General features: G+C 33.9%; 5 protein-coding genes and 1 pseudogene across 6 annotated transcripts; 4 read left to right on the forward strand and 2 right to left on the reverse strand.

Annotated features, from left to right (window-relative positions):
- Positions 1-1,433: 1,433 nt before the first annotated feature.
- On the forward strand, positions 1,434-2,159 carry LOC125580425. The gene is made up of 3 exons (XM_048744836.1): positions 1,434-1,537; positions 1,622-1,659; positions 1,993-2,159. The coding sequence occupies exons 1-3, from the start codon at positions 1,471-1,473 to the stop codon at positions 2,149-2,151; spliced, it is 264 nt and encodes an 87-aa protein (XP_048600793.1). The 5' UTR covers positions 1,434-1,470; the 3' UTR covers positions 2,152-2,159.
- A 4,665-nt stretch (positions 2,160-6,824) lies between these two features.
- Positions 6,825-7,661, forward strand: LOC125580426. Its single transcript, XM_048744837.1, has 3 exons — positions 6,825-7,041; positions 7,139-7,176; positions 7,480-7,661. The coding sequence occupies exons 1-3, from the start codon at positions 6,966-6,968 to the stop codon at positions 7,585-7,587; spliced, it is 222 nt and encodes a 73-aa protein (XP_048600794.1). The 5' UTR covers positions 6,825-6,965; the 3' UTR covers positions 7,588-7,661.
- Positions 7,662-9,584: 1,923 nt separating this feature from the next.
- LOC125580105 lies at positions 9,585-11,338 on the reverse strand (annotated as a pseudogene).
- A 1,496-nt stretch (positions 11,339-12,834) lies between these two features.
- Positions 12,835-15,998, forward strand: LOC125580427 (TBC1 domain family member 2B-like). Its single transcript, XM_048744838.1, has 8 exons — positions 12,835-12,954; positions 13,017-13,586; positions 14,341-14,457; positions 14,542-14,720; positions 14,793-14,886; positions 14,975-15,052; positions 15,119-15,220; positions 15,297-15,998. Exons 2-8 carry the CDS (start codon positions 13,101-13,103, stop codon positions 15,435-15,437), a joined length of 1,197 nt encoding a protein of 398 aa, XP_048600795.1. The 5' UTR covers positions 12,835-12,954; positions 13,017-13,100; the 3' UTR covers positions 15,438-15,998.
- LOC125580428 (rho GDP-dissociation inhibitor 1-like) lies at positions 15,764-17,642 on the reverse strand. 2 transcript variants are annotated; one of them, XM_048744840.1, is made up of 5 exons: positions 17,177-17,642; positions 17,026-17,092; positions 16,451-16,669; positions 16,245-16,369; positions 15,764-16,160 (listed from the first exon to the last, which is right to left on the reverse strand). In XM_048744840.1, the coding sequence occupies exons 1-5, from the start codon at positions 17,369-17,371 to the stop codon at positions 16,083-16,085; spliced, it is 684 nt and encodes a 227-aa protein (XP_048600797.1). In that variant the 5' UTR covers positions 17,372-17,642; the 3' UTR covers positions 15,764-16,082. The 2 variants fall into 2 exon arrangements, with proteins under 2 accessions (XP_048600797.1, XP_048600796.1); XM_048744839.1 differs by having other exon boundaries at positions 16,245-16,669; positions 17,177-17,554.
- Positions 17,643-18,653: 1,011 nt separating this feature from the next.
- On the forward strand, positions 18,654-20,448 carry LOC125580429 (polygalacturonase-like). The gene is made up of 4 exons (XM_048744841.1): positions 18,654-18,821; positions 18,914-19,219; positions 19,302-19,820; positions 19,992-20,448. Exons 1-4 carry the CDS (start codon positions 18,711-18,713, stop codon positions 20,247-20,249), a joined length of 1,194 nt encoding a protein of 397 aa, XP_048600798.1. The 5' UTR covers positions 18,654-18,710; the 3' UTR covers positions 20,250-20,448.
- Positions 20,449-21,525: the final 1,077 nt, after the last annotated feature.

The raw sequence follows: 21,525 nt of genomic DNA on the forward strand, positions 1-21,525 counted from the left end.
CCTTCCTTCAATGTTCAGTTTCTTGGAAGAACCTAAAAGCTCTATAGATCAGCTGAATTATTATTATTTTATTTTGTGGAAGACCGAGAGACAGTTTATGTTTGAATAATAACACGAGGAGAAGAAAACCGAAAACAAAGAAAACAAAACAAAGTTTCGAAAGGATTTGGAGAAATGATCTGAGAAATTACATCATCCTCCAAACAAAGGAGATGGAGAAGCCTATGATTAGGTGTGTTTTTATTTGTCGGCCCAGATGAGATGAGAGGAAGAACACAATGAGATTTATTTTCCAATTTTTTTTCTGAAATTTTTGTAATTGACAATTTGACATGTCATATTATCACCCATTATTACGATATTTATTTATTTACTACTTCTTGATTAGTTTTGGCAAAACACGTCACAAATGTCTTTATTTAGAACCACAATTTCAATGATAACACCAAATTAAACGTTCTGATTATTGCATGTGCTAATAAATCAATGATACCAAATTACATCAAATACAAAAAGTTTTGATTAGTTCGGATTTTCTCCGCGTTAAATTTAATTGTGTTGAATATAAACCTAACTTACTGTACACGCATTTATTTGCTACCTTTTCTGGTCAACAGAAGTTTTTTCCGTTGATAATATGATTCCAAACCAAAACACATTAAAAGTTTAAACAAACTCTATGACAAGATCTCTATCATTTACAACTTTTCAACATTGACAACACCAAAAAAAACAGAGCACAATATATACTTGTAACCCAACTCATAACATATAACGAATCCTAAGGACTCCCCGGTAATAGTTTAGCATATGATCATCAGGTCTTATACAATCCCACTTCCCATTATAGGTTACTTCAAACTGCATTCAACAAGAGCAAGCAGTTCCATTCATGGATCAATCAATCACTCAGCAAACCAAATACTTGCATCTACTTCCTTTTGACTTGTCTCATTCATGTACTAATTGCTGTCAAACTGATTGAAAAGGTATGCAACAAGCAAATGGCAAAACTTAACTAATTTGGTCTGAGATGCTCCTAAACAATATAAGCTCAGCAAAGATATGGAGAGAGAGAGATAGAAGAGTGACGACAAACCTGTGCACCAGAAGTTTTGTTAAGAAGCATACATATGACCAGCACCCGCCACGGATCATGCCAATGATCTTCTTGAAGCAGATTACAGTTTTATCATATTTGGGGCGAATTTGCGATAAAGGCCAGTTAATTCGATTCGATTAGTTTAGATCTGAACCGTAATTAATTCAGTTAAACCAAATGAACCGGGCTTGCAGGGCTGCGGTTTAAACTGGTTCTATACGAGGTCGATGACTGTTGGCCTTTATCTCCAAGGAAATAAAAAACTTTAAAAGCGGCGAGGACAAGCGTAAAATTATTTACCGACAGAAACACACAGCAAAGAAGTTGTCTGAAAATTCTCAAAAACAAAAAAAAAAAACTGTTGAAAGATGGCGAGAGAAAATAGTTGTTTGAGTAGAATCGCTGCCGTGGGCGGCGCACTTGGCGGCGTTGTAGGTAAACTTTTCCCTCCCCCTTCATTTTCTTTTTCCACTCTGGAAACCCTTATTTATTTGAAATCTTGTGTATATATATCCTCAGGTGATGTTTTTGGAACTTACGAGGCGACTATATTCAAGGTAACATATTTTTCAAGCTTGTAATGAAATATTTTCTGATGAGAAACTGGAAAGAACATTGTTTGATTTTTCTTGTTGAAAACATACTTTCAAGCTCAGTCTTATATGCATTTATGTCACCACCACCATGTTAGAGAATGTTAAGCAATAGTTTGTGTCAAAAGCTTCAGTGATGATGGTTTTCACTTGTTGTGTTTATTTGTGAGCTGGAGAGAATGATAAAGTCTGGAGTCTTGGCATCTTTAAGTTAGATGTCTACGACACCTAGGAATGCTCTTTATAGTGTGAAAACATTCTCGATAGATAATCATTTGTTACTTTAATTTTCTGTAGGTCCCTGGGGGCTGGGCTTATGAATCTAAGGTACTTAGGCCAACCAACTATGTGCAGCTCGGCGGAGGTATTCGGTCTATTCGTATTCCTAGTTGCTGGCCGTTATATACACTGCGGACAATAAGCGTCAAGTTTGTGCCTTGCAAAGTCTCATGGTGAAAGATTTCTGAAAACATTTAGCTTTTTATTTAATTAGTATTTTGGATGAATTGTCTCATGTGTTCTCTGCCGCTATGAACTTCTCATCTCTTGGATTTTGATGCTTGTTATTCATTTTGCCTACTATACTCTTGTTAATGGAAAGATCATGTTACAAAGATCTTAGTTGCAAAATAAAGCATAGAAAGTGGAGTTCAAAGAGCAGATTATTACTTGTCTTAAAGATAATCGTTGTTTTACAACCATATGTGCAACAAAAGAAGTTTTAAACAGTCAAAGTTGATTGATTATTGCACATATACTTAGGAACAAGATACTTAGTAACATCGCTTCCACCTTAATTTGCTAATCCTTAGTTCTGGCTGTATCCTAGAGATTGACTGTGTATAATTTCTTTATCATCTTCCCAAGTCTGTTTCAGTCATTGGTGTGATCAAAAACTATGGGAGCATATGCCTTACGGTTGGTGTTATAAGATTGCCATAAATCTCTCCGACGCTGAAAGAATAAACCTTGAAATTGACCTTTGAAACCAACCAAACCTAAAAGTGTGTACCTGAATTGCGTGATACATGTTTCCTCCACGAGCAGAGCCGGCCTTGGACCAAGTAACAAGCATGAATTTCCGGCCGACACATTTATTAATAATTTTTGGCCACAATTTTCAAAATATTGCTTTAACGTACTGGTGAATGCTCCGTACACGGTCTTGGCAGGGGCAACAAAGGTTTGAGAGACCTTTAAACCACATTTCTTCTATTTATTTTTGAAAAGGTGGTCATTTTTTATATTTTTGCTTATAGCTGTCTACACTTATAGGACCAGCTTGGTTGTAGTAATACATTAAAATCATCCCGGAAAACCGGCATTCAAGTTCGGGTTACAAGTCTGATCAGAACAAAATCTCCCAAATCAATGTATTACAACCTAGCTATATGACCGGCTCTGTCCATGAAACGACATAAACACATCAATCTCTTTACACACTATGTGTTAAAATATTATCATCGAATATATAGGCAGTGTTAAAATTAAGTAATGACGATGTTGTCTTGCGTCTTACCGGTGATTTCTAATTCGTCCACTCATGTTTTAATTAATGACGATGTGAAGCGAACTCTTCTTATACTATTCGTCATGGTGGTGTGGGATTTTGCGATAAACTAATGAATAAGATCAAATCTATATTCGTATATGTATCCAGTTATGAATGGTACGTAAATAGTCATATATAGGTTACTGGTACGTAACTTGTTATTTATAGATTAACGAGACTTCACACTTCATTCAGATATGTTTGATTTACAAAAAAACAAACGTTTTACTATAGAGATAATAGCAAAATGAAATCTATTCAATTTGCAATTGTCCTAATATGATTTTTTTTAAGTAGACCATACTGAACGTGTTTTAGTTTTATAAATATTAAAAAACGAAAACTATTGGAAACACAAGTAAAAGTTTCTATATATATTGAATCATATTTATTATTTCTTAGGTTCACATACAAGACTCATTTTGATTATTAACTAGTTTAAAATATATTTATTATTATTATCTATATACAGCTTAACACCACATTAACTTCTTGTAAGACAGAAAAGATGATTGGCATTTATACATGTACAATTTTCAAAGCTTTGAAATATCTAAGATTTTTTGAAACTAGAGGAATTTGAAAGTCGTGAATGGATGTGATGATGATATTATAATGTTGGTGAGAAATAATTGGCTCATAATTCGTAAATAATTGGTTGGAATCATACTTTGCAGTCATATGTAAATTCTAATTAAAACATCTGATTTTCTATCCTAGCCACATGTACTGATCTTGTGCACTAGCTTTTAAAAGTTCATTCATTTTAAGACGCTTCTATTGGTGTATCTATATTATAGTGGGTTCCAAGTTTAATTTGTTTTATTTTCTCACTGTTCTTTTATTCTGCTTATACAATCTATATTATTTATTTATTTTATTTCATTTACGCCGTCTTCAACGTTATTTTTTCTTTCCAAACTTTATCTATAAATTTTTTTTTGTTCTTGTGTTTTACATCAGTATTCTCCGAATGTTAGATTACTGTTTTCTTCGTCCACTATTTATTTATTTAGATATATATGAATTAATTGTTTGATTCTATAAGCTAGTAAGTGAATAATAACATTTTTTTTTCTTAACTGTATTTAGCTGATGATATTTTTCATATCTTTAGTAATTATATCTTTTAAAGTATATACAAGATCAAGTTAGATTGTGTATTTATCAATCTAACGTTCTTTTGAACATGACAAAGATGAGAGCATATGTTCCTTTGTAAGACATGAACTATGATTTATACTTTAGCAAGTCATGAACACTAAAATAAAAGCTTTTGTTGATCGATTCGAGCTTTTCATTCAAATTGACATATGTATTTTATTTCTAACGAATCAGTTTATTGTTTATATTAAGATTTCATTAGGTTGAATTTATGCACTAAATCATGTTCTATAATTATAACAAATTGGTAAGAGATATCAGGGTATTAGATCTAAAAATTTGATTGAAAATGAGGAAATTGAAAATTTCATTAAACTATACTGTTATTCAATTATATATTTCATTAATTTAAAAAAAATTGTGTTATTGAATTAGGCACTTGTAATCATTCGATGCTTTTAGGCTAGGATTGAAATAGAATTCTTTTATATGATTTATCTGTCAGATATTTACATCAATACTTATGTTGATTACTATAATAAGATAATTATGAAAACATATTTTTTAAAAAAAAAAACTGTAAAACTATATTATCATCATGATGAATGAAAAAAATATCATTGTCATGATCCATGTTGCAATAGATTGAGAACCATTTTGATTGTTTTCCTCCTCACAATTAATTCATAAATAATTTATGAATGTTTTTTTAAAACCTTGTATTCAACTTCAGTATTATCTTTTCACTTTAACATAGTAATAGAAAATGATAAATTTTATTGTTTTTTGTTAACCAATTTTTGATTAGTCAAAGTTTTTTTTTCCAAATTTTTAAATAGTTTTTATTCAACTCGTTTTCTTGACTTTTTATTAATAAAATATATAAATGGTTAGTTTTTATTTATTTTCATTAGTCAAATTTTATTTGGATATTTGTATAAGAATTATGTAGAAGAATTGTTTTCTATAAAATTTATTTTTATTTCTTTAAAATCTAAAATATAAGAATTACAAAATGAATTAAAATCCTCATCAAATTTTTAAAAATATTTTATTACTTATATTTTTCTCAAAATCATTTGAATTTCTGTAATTAGGTCAGTGGAGCCGTGGACTCACGTATCTTTTAAGAAAATCCGATAAAATTAAAATCAGTTATGGGATTTCCTTCCGCGATAAGAGAATATTTTCTCTGTTTCTATGTATAAGTAATTTTGAAATATTTTGTTTGTTTCACAATGTAAGTTCTTTTTCAAAATACATGCAAAAAGTAATATGAGAAAATAATATTTAAATTTGACTCCAAAAAAATGATAAAATTATTTAAATAAAAAGTTAAAAGCAAGATTATAAGTGTGATTTTTTATCGGTCTTTTTCTCTCTTTAATTAAATTCTAAAGGTATAAATGTGTTTTTCTAAATACTTGTGCTTTTAAACAAAATACTTATAAATTTATAATTAGAAATATGGAGTATGATCCAACGATATTATTACATTGTATCGTTAAAAAAATGTACTTGTCGTTATCTCCGTGGAACTTCAGCACGTTTTTGCCTTCTTAATGTTTTAAACTTTTCTAAAAATATGAATTTAAAAGAATTCACGAAAATGATGCAAGTGATTCCAATTTTGTATGAGTTATTTAGGGGAAATGTATACAACAAAATATGATATGCCGAAAGAAAAGCAAGAATTGCAAATTCAGTAAAAAAAGTAACTTTTCTAAAAAAAAAAAAAAAAGTTAAATAAATATCATTCAATAGGGTGTTTCTTATAAGGATCTAGACAAGCCATTTAGACCCCAAAAAAAAAATTCTAGACAAGGCAATGCATCTTCCTAGTGTTAGCATTCAGTTGACACATCATCCCCAGTTATCCTCAGAAAATATTAGAACTAACACAGAAAACTTCAGAACTGAGAAGGAGACATTATAGTATTCTACAAAGTTCAGTCCCGAACATTCCAAAATAATTTTCATAAAATTATAAGATAGCCCCTATAAAAATCCGAGACTCACGATTCAACCTCCACCTTTATATCATCTATCTTTCGAGATAGATGAATAATGGAAGTGATTGGAATCAGTTGTACCTTTATATTTTTGACTGTAAATTTAAACTGTAGATTTATTTCTATTTCTTTGCTATGAAAATAAAGCTCTGTACATTGATATTTTAATTTTGTAGAAACTTTTTTGTTGTGAGACTTTAAAAAAATCGATTAATTGATATATATGATTTTAAATTAAATTTTGGCTCTCTATATCATCTTCCACCAATCACTTCCAATTTCTTCCTTTCCTACATCTGTCACCCTCGAGATAACCCGCTTAGTTTCGAGCTTAACCGTAATTCAATTCAATTAATTTCGGTACTAACTTAATAAAAAGTAAACCAAATAAACCGGGTTTGCAAGCATACGGTTTAGACTGGTTCTTTATGGAAGTCGGTGACTGTTAGCCTTGTCCCGAACGGCAAAAATCCATTGTCCAAGGAAGTAAAAAACTTTATAAGCGGTGAGGACAACCCAAGAAACTATTCTCCGACAGAACACACACAGCGAAGAAGTTGTCTGAAAACCTCTCTAAACAAAACAAAAAAAACTGTTGAAAGATGGCAAGAGAAACTAGTTGTTTGAGCAGAATCGCTGCCGGAACTGCCATCGGCGGCGCACTTGGCGGCGCTGTAGGTAAACTTTCTCTCCCTTTCATTCTCTTTTTTTTTCCCACCAACCCTAAATCACTATTTCGAGGCGCCTTTTAAATCTTGTGTGAATTGAATCTCAGGTGCTGTCCATGGAACTTACCAGGCGATTAGGTTGGGGGTAACTACTTTTTTCTACGAACATCTATCTTTTTCAAGCTTGTAATGTAATCTTTTCTGATTAGAAACTGGAAGTAGTAATGTTTGATTTGTCTTGTTGAAACGTACTTGCCTTTGAACACGACACAGCTCAGTCTTAAGCAATGGTTTGTGTCAAAAGCTTAAGTTGTTATGATGTGTTTGCTCTTGTTTTGTTTATTTGTGAGCTGAAGAGAACAATAAAGTCTGAGTCTTGGCGAGGATATCTTTATATTGTGAAAACAAATTTGGATAGATGATTATCTTGTACTTTAATTCTCTGCAGGTCCCTGGGCTTATGAAGATAAGGTACATAGGGCAAACAACCATTGGCAGCGCAGCGATCTTCGGACTTTTCCTAGGTGCGGGAAGTTTGATACACTGTGGAAAATAAGCGTTGTCAAGTTTGTGGTCTTATGGTGATCTGAAAAACATTTAGCTTTTTATTTGATGAATGTTTTGGATGAATTGTCTCATGTGTTTTCTGCCGCTATATGAATTATCATCTTTTGGATTTGGTGCTTGTTATTCGTTCTTTTTGCCTACCGTACTCTTGTTAATGGAAAGATCATGTTACAAATATCTTAGTTGCAAAATAATGCATAGAAAGTGGAATTCAAAGAGCATATTATTACTTGTCTTAATTTTACAACCATATGTGCAACAAAAGAAGTTTTAAACAATGGAAGTTGATTGATTATTTACACATCCACATAGGAACAAGATACTTTGTAACATCGCTTCCAGCTTTGCTTATCCTTAGTTCTGGCTGTCCTAGAGATTACCTGTGTAATTTCTTTATCATCTTCCTAAACTCTGTTTCAGTCATTGATGTGATTAAAAACTATGGGAGCATATGCCTTTCGGTTGGTGTTATAAGCTTATTGTATCCATAAGCTCTCTGACGCGCTTAAAGAATAACACCTCCTTAAGAACGTCTAAACATAAACTTTGAAATCAATCAAAACCGTAAAGTGCGTACCTGAGTATCGTGGCACATGTTCCCTCCATGAGATGCCATAAACTCATCAATCTCTTTATACACTATAGTGTTAAGAGCTCATGCATTAGTGGCTCTTCCTGTTAAATGTTATCATACTCTGATATAGTGGCGATGTTAAACTTTAGTAATGACGATGTTGTATTGCGTCTTCCCGGCGAATTCTCATTCATTCACCCATGCTTGACTTTAACTAGTGATGTAGTGAAGCGCGCCAACTTTTTATACCATTCGTCCCGGTGATGAGAGATTTCCGATAAACTAACAAATAGATTATATCTAAACTTACTTAATTTCGTATCTAGAAAAAAAAGAAAAAAAAAAGATCATATCTAAATTTCGTGTGTATCCAACAGTGTATAGTACGTAACTAGTTATATATAAGATTAACCATATATCAAATTGCATTCATATATTATACTAGGGCCGGCCCGCCCTACGGGCGGGAAGCTAGAAAAAAAATATTTTATATGAATTACATTAATTTATGAAGTATTTTTTTTAAAAAAAATTGTAGATTAAAAATGATAGTATAAACCAAAAAAAAAAAAGAAATATCTAAGTATCTAAATTAGGTTCAAGGAAGTACACTTAAAAAGGGAAAAGTTAACAAACTTGAGACTCATCCAATCCACCTTGAATTATTATTTTTCTGCGGTTTTTGCATTGTCATATTTTGGTCAAATTGGATTTCATAGAACCAAGTAGCCACTCGAGAACAATCTGATTTCATCTTAGTCAGTTCAAAAACTACACTATAACGTGTAAATAGCTAAAATATGTCTGAATTATTTATTTTTTAGCAAGAGAACATTAAGATAAGAAATCTTGAAACAGTTCAATTTAACTTGCATGCTTCTCAAGACCAACTAATGACCACTATTAGTCTACTAAAGAGTGTGAGTATGAGTATGAAAGTAGATACCTTTTAACCGTACACCACATGACCATTATAGAGCAAATACAAATCATGTCTCAAACTACTTACTTAAGTTAATCAAAATGATATACAGACAAAAACAGGCACTTTGACTTTAACCACACACCACATGAACACTCTATAGCAAACACAAATCATGTCTCAACCAAATGATATAAAAAGCCGCACACTTTGAGAACATGAATGGGTTCCACCATAAAAGCTAATGAATTCAAAACTCAACTCACTTTGAACAGAGCAATAATCATACATTTTAAAAAATTGTTTACTTCAACAAACGTCTCATAAAACCATTTAAAATGGTCTCACAAATGAAATGGTAAACAACGCAAACACATTGAGCAGATGAACGGGTTCCATCAATAAAAGCTAATGACTTTCAAAAAGCTAAAAAGGGTTCCTTAAACCACTATGTAATTAAGCAACAATCAAATATCAGATACTTTATTATCTACTTTTCTATAAACGTAAATAGCGATTTTTGAACAAAACCAGTTCCTGCAGCTGGAAGGGCCTGCCTATAGCTCTTGTCTTGCACATCTCCAGCAGAGAACACACCAACCACACTCGTCTTAGTGGTACCAGGCTTGGTCACCACACATCCCATCCTCATCAAGCTCAAGCTGGCTATCCAAGAACTTCGTTGCCGGCTCATGACCAATCGCAAAGAACAACCCAGACATTTTCAAATCCGAAACATCACCAGTAACAACGTTCTTCACCTTCAAACAACCAACACCCTTTCTATGTTGCATGATCTTCGTCGCCTTGAACGTACCTCGCCTCCTCCATCACCGAGTCTCCGCTGCCGATAACCACCAGAGACTTGTTCCTAAAGATCGGAGTGGTGCCGTCGCATACAGCACATGCCGAGATCCCCCGTTCCAGAAACCATCAGCGCCTTCGCCAGATCCGGCGAAGCTCAGCCGTTTCGCAACAGCTCCGGTTGAGATGATGACGGAATTGGTGCTTCGGCGAGCACCGTTCTTGAATCGGTGAAGAGCTTGAACAGCCTCGAGGAGAAATCAACCTTGGTGACCTCTCCGTGAAGATCTCGGTGCCAAACCTCCTGATTGCTTCCCGAACTTGTCGACGATGTCGATGCCAAGGATGCCTAAGGGGAAGTTGGCACTACAAAAAAGTCTACATTGATAGCACATTGTTACGATACGTTTTACTAAACAAAACTGCTATCGTAGATGATTTAAAAAATTTCGTATCATATAATAGCATTAGATAAATGCTATAAAAGAGTTTTAGTAAGCAGGAACTTAAAATTAGATATTCCGCTAAATACTTTGTGAAAATCTCATCACTAATCAATTTTCCTCTCTTTAATTCTCATTTTTCCCTCTCTTAAAAGTAACCACTAAGGTGCAAGTGCGAGGATCCACTTTCTTTTAACTACAACCATTGATTAAAATAAATCTAATGGCCCAAAATGAACAAAGTGAAAAATGTGTTCTTCCTCTATCTCCTACCTTTCCTTTCGTATTCTCTATCTTTTTTTTTTTCTTTTGAACAAAGGCTTAACTCTATCTCTTTTCTTATCTCATGTTCTTCATTCTTAAACAAAATTACCCCATAAACGAAATCTGTCACATCCACCACCATCACCATAATCTCTGTCTCCTCGTTCTCTACCTCCGCTAACGAAGCTGTCTCAGCCACCATCACCATAACCTCCGCCGCTGCCACCATCTTCTTAATCTCCACCTCCTCGTTATCGTTCTCCGCTAATGAACTCTGTTTCAACCATCACCACGAAATATGTCTCAACCACTCTTTTATTCTATTCTCTTATCAAAGCTTATTCTTGTCCAGATGCAGATTCATGAAGAAGATGGAGTTTTCTCCACCATGGATTCAAGATCTGATGCGAGTAATGAGAGATTGGCTGGAAGCGGAGACATGATGAAGCTACGGTGGAGGCGGTGAAGCCGAAGGAGTAGTAACGGAAGTTGGGCTAGAGAGGAAGAAGATGACGAAATTCATGGTGGTGGTTAGCTGACCGCCGGGAGGCGAGGCTTGAGCTCCTGGCCCAATGCATCGATTCTTCAGGATTAGGCCCAGACACGCGATTACACAGTCCAAGCCCACACCAGAGTTAATGAAACGGTGAGTTTCATGTTCAGGATATGTGGGGGCGATTGTATGAAGCGAGTTTCCAGGCTGGATCCGACGTGGCGCAACAGGAGGGACACAAACATTTTTTTATATATATAGATATTAAAAGAGAAGTCACAACCTTGATTCATGTGTGATTTTTTTAAAATGGACCTAATGGATTTATTACTAGAAAATCATGTTACATTTAATTTCTAATCTTACTATTTAAATTTTGGGCCTACTAGAATTTTTTATTGGGCTATCAATAATTGAATTTAAACAATAGATAATCCATTAAATATATATATATATATATATTATAAATTAAATAGATATAATTTAATATTGTATACTATACCTCTATATGTTAATTATTTAATATTTGTCGATGTTAACTTTTAAAATTATAAAGATTTTTTTAAATAACAAAAATTATATTATCTAATAATGATTAATCTTTACTACCTTAAACCAATGAAAACAAATTTTAAATTATAGAGTTTATTTTAAAAATTAAACAAAACTAATTATTTAATTATTTACTCAATAATATAAATCTAGGAAGCGAAAAGTTTAATTTTTTAAAAACTTTCTAAATTTGTGAAATGTTACAATATTTTTGAATATGACAATAAAACAATATTTTACTAATCCTTATATATATAGTTACGATTTTAATAATGAAATAATAATCCGAAAATATATATATATAGAAGAAGATACAAATACATGTGAAAGTTTGAAACAATCTATTTAACGAAAAAAATATACCGTAAACTTATTATGTTTTAAAAATTGATAGACACATATATATTATAATATATACCAATTTAGAATTGAAAGCAAAATTTATATAAAAATAAATGAAAACAAAAACCCGCGCAGTTGCGCGGGTCGAAATCTAGTGTTTGATTTACAAAAAAAGAAAGATTTTATTATTAGAGAGAATTGAAACACATTTAAATTTCAGTTGTCCTAATAAGACTTTTAATTTTTTTGACCATGTTAAACATTTTCTAATTTTATAAATATATAAATTTATAAAAGTATAAAAAATATTTAAAACACAAGTAGAAGTATTTATATGCTTTCATACTAAATTTCAAAAGCATGTTTTACTTTATTTCTTAGGTTGACATAGAGTACTTATTCTAATTATTTGACTAGTTTAGAAAACATATTCTACATATTTTATTACGATCTATATAGAGTTTAACACCACGTAAAGTTTTAAAAAGACAGAAAATACGGTTATCACTATAAATTATAAAAGAAAAAATAGAGTTTCAGATGGCTGACACTAGGGCCAAAATCATCATCTTCATAAAATTATAAAATAGCCCCATAACAATTCGAGACTCACAAATCAACCCCCACCTTTATAATCTCTCCCTTTCCTTCATCTGTCTCTTACTCTCTTCCTCCTCCAACTACTTCTCTAAATCATTCTCTGTTCGACATCGAGACACGCGTTATTCAATTCAAATCACCTCTGGATTCTCATTTCTTTTTTCTCAAACAAAAAAAAAGCTATTTTTAGTCCGTCTTTACACTTTTTCCATTTTTAGTTCTCATTGTTCCTCACGAGAGACAACAAAGAAAAAAAACATTTTTTCTTCGCTTCAGCTTCTCTGTTTCTGTATTTTAAATTCACAAAAAAAGGAGGAGATAGATAGCGTTTGCAGAACGTGACAACATTATAATATTAAAAGGTTACAACTTTGATTAAAAGATTTTAAACTCTTTTCCTTTATTTGACGGTGTCATCTTTCAGTTCTCGTGTTTGGTCCGAACTTGACGAAATATCTTAGGACAAGACAAATCTGGAAGAAGGAGACCAGACAAAAGATCCTAAACGATGTTCGGGATCCAAAACAGACGAGACTTAACCATGGAGCTCCAATCCCAAATCCCAATCCTCCGCCCCAGCATCCACGCCCGAAGAGCCAACATCGTCGTCAAGTTCCAAGACATGTACTCCTTCACGGTGGAAGGCAACGTCGACGACGTCAACGTCTTAAACGAAGTGAGAGAGAGAGTGAGGAACCAAGGGAGAGTCTGGTGGGCTCTGGAAGCTAGCAAAGGAGCTAACTGGTATCTCCAGCCTGAGATTCTCTTGATCGGCGCGTTGAAGAAAACGTCTCTAAAGATCTCGGCTTTGGCGAATGCGATCACGTTGAAGAGGTTGGTTAGGAAAGGGATCCCTCCGGTTCTGAGGCCTAAGGTTTGGTTCTCTGTTTCTGGTGCTGCTAAGAAGAAGTCTACGGTTCCGGAGAGTTATTACAGTGATTTGACTAAGGCTGTTGATGGGATGGTCACGCCTGCGACGTTGCAGATTGATCATGTGAGTTTGAATCTTTATCCAAAGTCTCAAACTTTTGAAAACTCTATCAAAAGACTATGTGTGTTAGGATTGATTTTGTCTGTTGCTTTGGATCTTATTCTTGTGATCAGGCAAACTCAGAGGCTACTTTGAAAACACTATCAAAGCCTATCTCTTCTAGTAGTATTGTGTGATGGTCATAGAAGACTACTTCATATGTTGTGTGCTAGGGATAGTTCATTTTCACCACTCTGATCTTCACATTTTGCCTCTCAGACATTGTTTTGAGGGTTTTAGGATTGATGTTGCCTCTCAGACATTGTTTTGAGGGTTTTAAGAGTCTTTATGCTTGCTATGTCACTGTTTGATTGATGGTTATTCGAGATTATGTGATAAGATAAGTTGATTCAGTTATCTTTTGAGTGCAACCTCCTCTTATCTCTCTTATACTACTATTGTGTGATGGTCATAGAAAACTATATGTTATGTGCTATGAATAGTTGATTTTCACTCCTCTAATCTTGACACTTTACCTCTTAGACACTCTTTTGAGTGTTTTAGGATTTGATGTTGGCTGCAGACAACCAAGAAGTGCGGTTTCATCTCCGTAGATTTTTTGTTGTTCTAGTTCAGTTTTGTGTTCAGGCAACTTATATTATGCTGCTATACTACTGTTTACCTGATGGTCATTTAAGTTGATTCCGTTATCTTTTGAGTGCAACCTCCTCGGATCTTCTCATTATTTGCCTTTGACATTGTGAATCCACGCTTGCAGGATCTGCCAAGGACTTTCCCTGGCCATCCGTGGTTAGACACTCCTGAAGGTCATGCTGCTCTACGGCGTGTACTTGTTGGGTATTCATTTCGAGATTCTGATGTTGGCTATTGTCAGGTAACACACTATATCCTGTTTCCATATCCATTGTGCGTTTTGTAATCTTAATCAATGCTGTTTTTTTTGTTGTTGTTGTTGCAGGGACTAAACTATGTTGCGGCGTTACTATTACTTGTGATGAAGACAGAAGAAGACGCGTTCTGGATGCTAGCTGTTCTTTTGGAAAACGTATTAGTCCGTGACTGCTACACAACCAACTTGTCTGGATGCCATGTTGAGCAGAGGGTTTTCAAAGATTTGCTTGCCCAAAAATGTCCAAGGTAAGTCTTCCTTTCCTTCTCGGTTCTTTAATGCTGAGCTTATCAAATTGTTAACACATTGTGTTTTTGCAGAATAGCTACTCATCTTGAGGATATGGGCTTTGATGTTTCCCTTGTAGCCACGGAATGGTTCCTATGCCTCTTCTCCAAAAGCCTTCCTTCTGAGGTTTATAAGAAAGAGCTATGTTATTAAATTGTATTTGGCTTCTAAGCTTTGCATTTTATTGAGGATACATTGAACTTTTTGTTTGCAGACAACTCTAAGACTGTGGGATGTACTTTTCTATGAAGGAGCAAAGGTTCTTTTCCACGCAGCTTTGGCCATATTCAAGGTTCTTTACTTCTCTTCCTCCTTAAGATTAAGTATCATCTCACTAATCTCTCTCTTTCATTTGCAGATGAAAGAAAACGAGTTGCTTATGACTCACCAGGTCGGTGATGTAATCAACATAATACATACCACCTCACACCAGCTCTTTGACCCTGATGAGTTACTAACGGTAAGCCTTTTTTGCTCTCGTCCAAAGAAATTAAGCTAGTTTATGTATTCAAGATTCATAATCTTTATTTTTTTAGGTGGCGTTTGAGAAGATTGGATCGATGACTACAAACACAATATCTAAGCAGAGGAAGAAGCAGGAACCGGCAGTGATGGCAGAACTTGACCAGAGACTTAGGAGACTCAACTCTCTTAAAGAAACTGGTAAGAACACATAAACAGAAAGAAACAAGTGTTGGTTTGTGAGAAGATGAGTGAGCCATAAAGTGTACAAGGAGGAGAGTCCAATGGCTTATATATATGCTCACCCCTCTTGATGGTCCTTTTATTCTTCTTCTTTTGCTAAAGTAAATAAAATAGGATTTTTTTTTTTAATTTTGAGAGCAAAACAAAAAAGACCAACAAGATCCATTTTCTGATATGGTAAATGTCAAAGTTTCATCCATTTCAATACTCTGCTTCACAGTAAAGTGTTCTTCCCAAAACTATTTCTTCATAACAAAAAAAAGTATACACAACTTGTAAAGCAGATGATACATGAGGATTAGACTTCAAAAGAAGATATTCAAACTCATCTCTCCAGACAATTAGTCACATTATACATCTCAGGACCCAAACACATGTTAAGAAGTGGAAAGAGAAACAGATTTGAGAACAAACACACATACTGATTTTCCAACGGCATTACTAAAAATCAAGATCAAAGAGGAAAGAAACTATCTGTCGTTCTTGTTCTACGATAATCGGTAAAACGATTCACAATAACATGCTCAAAGATATAAAAAAGGAGATGGGGAGTGAAACAAAACACAACTTCTACTGGCAACACTTCATCTCAGGAGAATTTGTTCTTGAGTTTCATTTCAAACAGCAGGCCATTCTTTACGGATGTCAAAGCTGTAGTTGATCTCCAAGTAGCACTTGTTATCATCATCAAGAAACTGAAACAAGACAAGTAACTTTTAAGTATCTAGACAAGACACCACCAAAGAAGATCTATCACAGAGTTAGATATACTATCTGACCTTAGTTCTAGCAGAATAAGATCCTCGAGCAAACATTCCAGAAGGAGTGGTCTCTTCAGGCATCACGTGGTTGTATGGCTCCAGCTGAGGACTAAAGGTTCCAAGCATTTCCTTTCCTCTGTCCACTGAATCCACATTAAAAAGGAATTTGATCACATTCATTGTCAGAGAATTTAAGACAAACTTGTGTGTTGTCGTTTTATTACCTTTAACACCGGTCTTCCAAACGGTATTGGTGTACCTAAGACCAGAGACAATGTTGTTGTTAACCTGAAATGTGAATTTCAAACAGTACCTGCTCCCTTCTTTCAAAGTAAACCACATCCCCTTTGGGTTTCCATTCTCAGGTACCATAAGAACAATGTCTGGTCTTCCAGGGGATAAGATTACCAGGCTAATGATCCTCACTTCAGGGTCAAGTGTCTCTGCACATATTAAAAAGACACAAAATTCTATTAAAAATCCATAAAAGAACAAAAAAATCTAAAAATCACTCAAGAAAATGTATAATCAAGCAAGATCTTGTCCAAATATAGAGTCTGATCCCAACTATTCACATGAATCAATCATTTCCAAAATTAATTAAAAAAACAGTAAACCGCTCCCGGCGAAGGAATGTTAAGTTACTGGTGGCCACACGTTAGGAATATCTGAGTGTAGCCGGATTCGAACTCAGCATCGCTCAGCGACACTGGAACACCATGCTACCACCCGACCACTAAGGCGTAGTTATTTCCAAAATTATTATAATTATTAAAAAGTTTGCATTTTTAAAACAGACCTCCAATGTTGGTGACATCAACACTTCCAAGAAGCTGTTCCTTCCACTTCCTCAGACTCTCATCATCCTATAAATTCAGATTCATCAAGAGAATTCTTACAAAAAAAAATATAATTTGGAAAAAATATATAATTTGGAAAAAGGTAGCAACTTTGTCCTTCTCAAGATGCTCCTTGATAGTGTACTGAGGACCCAAATGTAATTTGGAATCGTCTTCTTCTTCTTCTTCCGTAACGCAGAGAGAAGACTCGCTCATCTGTCTCCCCACGGATCCAACACCCTCGTCGTCCGACGCCGTTTTGGACGTGTTTCCGTTCTCTTCATTGTTCTTGTTGTTGTTGTCCATGTCTCTGGAACCAGATACAGCTCCAGATACCAAAGACAGGATCTCGCTTCAAAGCGTAGAGAATATTTACAATGGGTATCGATCTAATCAAAGAGGAGAGAAGAGAATGGGAACAAAGTTTACGGATTTTTTGGTTTGTGATAACGGGAAGAGGAGGAGATGAAAGAGTCATGTGGTGATCCGAGTTATAGGCGAGAGAGAGAGAATGTTAGAGAGATCGTGAAAGTCACTAACGAGAATTCCGACAAAAGCTTAATTTTGTTTAGGACACGAGCCTCGAACCACGACAAGACAAATCTGAAATCTCTTTTATGTTTTTTTTTTAAATCTTTTAAATTAAATATTTCTGTCACGGATAATGGTTTCATTCGACCGATGGTATTACCCGGTTTGATATTGGAACCTAGCTGTAGTTTGTTCACATTGTTTGTTCCCCCCGTTCGTTCACATTGTTAACTTTTTTTGAACTATATTCACATTGTAATTAAGTTCGCCATCATTTTGTAAAAATAAATAAATTTAATAGTGCCGAGAGAACGAAAAATTCGAAGACTATTATGTTTTACAAAGGCATTGAGATCGAGTGGTGGTAACTATATTATTATTCTGGCTCATGTGGATATTTCACTTTTATTATACATGCATGATAAATACTCCCTCCGTTTCAATATAGATGATGTTTTAGAAGGTTTGTTTTGTTTCAATTTACATGAAGTTTTGAGATTTTAAGAAAGTTTTGAGATTTTAAGGTTAACTTTAACTTTATTGGAAACTGTTCAACCAATTAGATTTTACAGTCTTTTTTATAATTGGTTAACTGATTTTAAAATTATATCTTTAAAATATTTTTCTAGAGAAATGTAATTTTCTTAAACTTTGTGCACTATTACAAAACATCAAGTATTATGAAACAGATGGAGTATTCTACTAACCAAGTATTCAGTAGCTCAGATGGTTAGATTTTTAGGTTCAAAATATATATATATATATATTCTACTAATTCATCTAACTGATCTATTTTACTTTGTTTAATTACATAAGTTGGCTAAAAATTAACCTGCCAAAAATGAATGTATCATAAGAAATGCTATAAACATGCAAGAGTGGAACAAGTCACATTCGTCTAAAAATTAAAAGGCTAGCTTCTCAAAATAAAATTTTAACCTAATACTTCCTTAAAAATGGGTCAAACAATCTATAAATAAACTAGACGTTGAGAGAAAAAATGGGCCTTAAAAATAACTCCATTTAAGGCACTATATAAAGCAGCATGTGCATAGTAAAAATCTCAGAAAACAAAAATAAAAAACAATAAAAATAAATAAATTAATAAATAAAAATGGGTTCATATATGGGAATATGTACAATTTTTGTTCTATGTTTGCTGGGATATTCAGCCAATGCTGAGGTGTTCACCGCTGGTGGTCCTCCAAATTCTGATATTACCGCGGTTAGTATCTTCACTTCTTTTTAATACTTGCATTTCAATCAATATGTAAACTATTTCTTATATTAACATACTCGTGGGAGCTATTGTTACAGGCAGTTCTTAAAGCATTCACATCGGCATGCCAAGCTCCGGCACCAAGCCAGGTGCTGATCCCAAAAGGTGACTTCAAGCTTGGTGAGACCGTGATGACTGGTCCATGCAAATCTCCAATCGAGTTCACCTTGCAAGGCAACGTGAAAGCTGACGGTGGCTCTACCCAGGGAAAGGATAGATGGGTTGTGTTCGAAAAAATTAATGGTTTTAAGTTGAACGGAGGTGGAACATTTGACGGTGAAGGCAATGCAGCTTGGAAAGCCAATAACTGCCACAAGACTTTTGAGTGCAAGAAACTTCCCATCGTATGTGTTTATGTCTTTAATATATTAACACCAATGGCTTTTTTAAAGATGATATAATTCAGTGATGCATGCTATCTTTCAGAGTGTAAGGTTTGATTTTGTGGATAACGCTGAGATAAAAGACATAACCTCATTAGATGCCAAAAACTTCCACTTCAACGTTATCAGCGGCAAGAACATGACCTTTGATAACATCAAGATCATCGCTCCAGCTGAAAGCCCCAACACTGACGGTATCCATTTGGGAAGATGTGAGGGAGTCAAGATCCTCAACACTAAGATCGCCACAGGAGATGACTGCATCTCCGTGGGAGATGGGATGAAGAATCTCCTCATTGAGAAAGTTGTGTGCGGTCCAGGACACGGAATCAGTGTTGGAAGCCTTGGAAGGTACGGATGGGAGCAAGATGTCACTGACATTAACGTTAAGAACTGTACCCTCGAGGGAACCGACAACGGTCTGAGGATCAAGACATGGCCATCTGCCGCTTGCACCACCACCGCTGCCGGTATTCATTTTGAGGATATCATCCTTAACAAAGTTAGCAACCCAATCCTCATCGACCAGGAGTACTGCCCTTGGAACCAATGCAACAAGAACGTAAGTATCTTTTATTAGATTCTATGTCTTGCCACTATCACCGTATTCTATGAAATTGGATGGCTCAGCAAACATATTATTCTGATGGTTTTCTAGATATTTAGCATTCACCATTTTGGTTGAGGTTACATATATATGATTATGATCCCAAAGTTTTTTTTCTATTTGCAGAAACCATCAACAATTAAGCTGGTGGACATTACCTTCAGGAATATTAGAGGAACATCAGGGAACAAGGACGCAGTAAAACTATTGTGCAGCAAGGGACATCCATGTGAGAACGTTGAGATTGGAGACATTAACATTGAGTACACAGGACCTGACGGTCCACCCACTTTCGAGTGCACAAACGTCACACCTAAGCTTGTGGGAACCCAGAACCCAAAGGCTTGCGTTGGACCTGTGGTCAAGGCTCCTGGCAAAGAGTAAAATGTTGAAGCTCATATCAACACACTAGGGCTTCCACATCCAATTTTGTTTATTCTTTTTCTAATCCTTTTTCAAGTCACGTAAGGGAGACTTTTACAAAGCTGTAACAAAAAAATGTTTCTATCCGATGCCAACACATATATAGATGTGTGAGTGCATAATGATGTAATTAATAAAACTAAATTATATATTCTGCGTATGATTGTTTCTTTTTAAAATATTAATATGCGCGGTAAGTTGTATACACTTCAATCTTAATTTTGTTTTCTTTTCCGAATCTTAAAATTATTTAACAAGATCTGATTTCAACCTTAAGATTAATTTAACTAATACAGTATTAGTTTTTTTTTTTTGAGAACTCATTTTAAACTAGAACTCAAATCATTTCAATAATAGTTCACTAACATGTAGTATTCTTTCCAAGTTATACTGAACTAGAACTCAAAGATACACTTGTTCATACATAACCGATGCAAGCATTTGGACAACGAAACATGACATCGTCATAAGTAATCTGATTGGAAATGTAATTTTCAATCAAACTTTCGCTCTTTGCTTATGATCTCTTTGGAAAAAATTTCACTTGATAATATGAGGTGCATACTCTTCCTCTCTACTTTGGTTCAATGCTCCTTAAACATGTTGGATACTTTTTTAGGCTTCAATATAAAAAAGAAGTTAGGAAAAATTTATTGATATTGTTAGTAATATTACTTCTATGATATTGGTACTTCAAAAGAAGCATGAGTTATTATAGAAACTAGGTTAAGATCTCTGTTTTGCGCATGATGAATTTTATGTATACAAATGATATTTTTCTATTTTTATTATTTATTTTGTGTTTATTTATTTCATATTTATATAATTAAATTAGAGTAAACACATAAATCAAAACTATACCTCCTTTTATTTCTAATTTTTTTCATAAATAAATCAATCGTTTTATTTATTTTATATGAAATATAATTAATTTGAATGATAATGACATAGATATCTAGTAAAATTTAATATAACTTATTAATTGAGATTTCCTACTCATATAATCTTATTAACATTTGTATATATTGCTGTAAAAAAAATTAAACCATTAATTACAAAACTTTCAATGTGAGATTTATTTCAATACAAAATTTTAAATTGAAATATTAAGGTCTCAATACTTTTAAAATGTAAATTTCAAAATTAACGTATTTATGTATTTTTATATGGTATATAGTTTAATTTAAACGATATTAAGATATATATATATATATATATTTAATATGAATATCTATTA

Source organism: Brassica napus, chromosome C1, assembly GCF_020379485.1.
Source record: "Brassica napus cultivar Da-Ae chromosome C1, Da-Ae, whole genome shotgun sequence".
Taxonomy (NCBI): domain Eukaryota; kingdom Viridiplantae; phylum Streptophyta; class Magnoliopsida; order Brassicales; family Brassicaceae; genus Brassica; species Brassica napus.

Excerpts from the sequence above, each read along its gene's own strand:
- LOC125580428 (XM_048744839.1), bottom strand. The coding sequence starts at position 17,371 with ATGGACAACAACAACAAGAACAATGAAGAGAACGGAAACACGTCCAAA. Across the intron at positions 16,670-17,025 it reads TGATGTCACCAACATTGGAG|AGACACTTGACCCTGAAGTG; the intron begins GTCTGTTTTAAA and ends TAATATGTGCAG. Across the intron at positions 16,161-16,244 it reads CTTATTCTGCTAGAACTAAG|TTTCTTGATGATGATAACAA; the intron begins GTCAGATAGTAT and ends GTCTTGTTTCAG.
- LOC125580427 (XM_048744838.1), top strand. The coding sequence starts at position 13,101 with ATGTTCGGGATCCAAAACAGACGAGACTTAACCATGGAGCTCCAATCC. Across the intron at positions 14,887-14,974 it reads CCAAAAGCCTTCCTTCTGAG|ACAACTCTAAGACTGTGGGA; the intron begins GTTTATAAGAAA and ends TTTTGTTTGCAG. Across the intron at positions 15,221-15,296 it reads ACCCTGATGAGTTACTAACG|GTGGCGTTTGAGAAGATTGG; the intron begins GTAAGCCTTTTT and ends TTATTTTTTTAG.
- LOC125580426 (XM_048744837.1), top strand. The coding sequence starts at position 6,966 with ATGGCAAGAGAAACTAGTTGTTTGAGCAGAATCGCTGCCGGAACTGCC. Across the intron at positions 7,042-7,138 it reads CGCACTTGGCGGCGCTGTAG|GTGCTGTCCATGGAACTTAC; the intron begins GTAAACTTTCTC and ends ATTGAATCTCAG. Across the intron at positions 7,177-7,479 it reads ACCAGGCGATTAGGTTGGGG|GTCCCTGGGCTTATGAAGAT; the intron begins GTAACTACTTTT and ends AATTCTCTGCAG.
- LOC125580425 (XM_048744836.1), top strand. The coding sequence starts at position 1,471 with ATGGCGAGAGAAAATAGTTGTTTGAGTAGAATCGCTGCCGTGGGCGGC. Across the intron at positions 1,538-1,621 it reads CGCACTTGGCGGCGTTGTAG|GTGATGTTTTTGGAACTTAC; the intron begins GTAAACTTTTCC and ends ATATATCCTCAG. Across the intron at positions 1,660-1,992 it reads ACGAGGCGACTATATTCAAG|GTCCCTGGGGGCTGGGCTTA; the intron begins GTAACATATTTT and ends AATTTTCTGTAG.
- LOC125580429 (XM_048744841.1), top strand. The coding sequence starts at position 18,711 with ATGGGTTCATATATGGGAATATGTACAATTTTTGTTCTATGTTTGCTG. Across the intron at positions 18,822-18,913 it reads CAAATTCTGATATTACCGCG|GCAGTTCTTAAAGCATTCAC; the intron begins GTTAGTATCTTC and ends CTATTGTTACAG. Across the intron at positions 19,220-19,301 it reads AGTGCAAGAAACTTCCCATC|AGTGTAAGGTTTGATTTTGT; the intron begins GTATGTGTTTAT and ends GCTATCTTTCAG.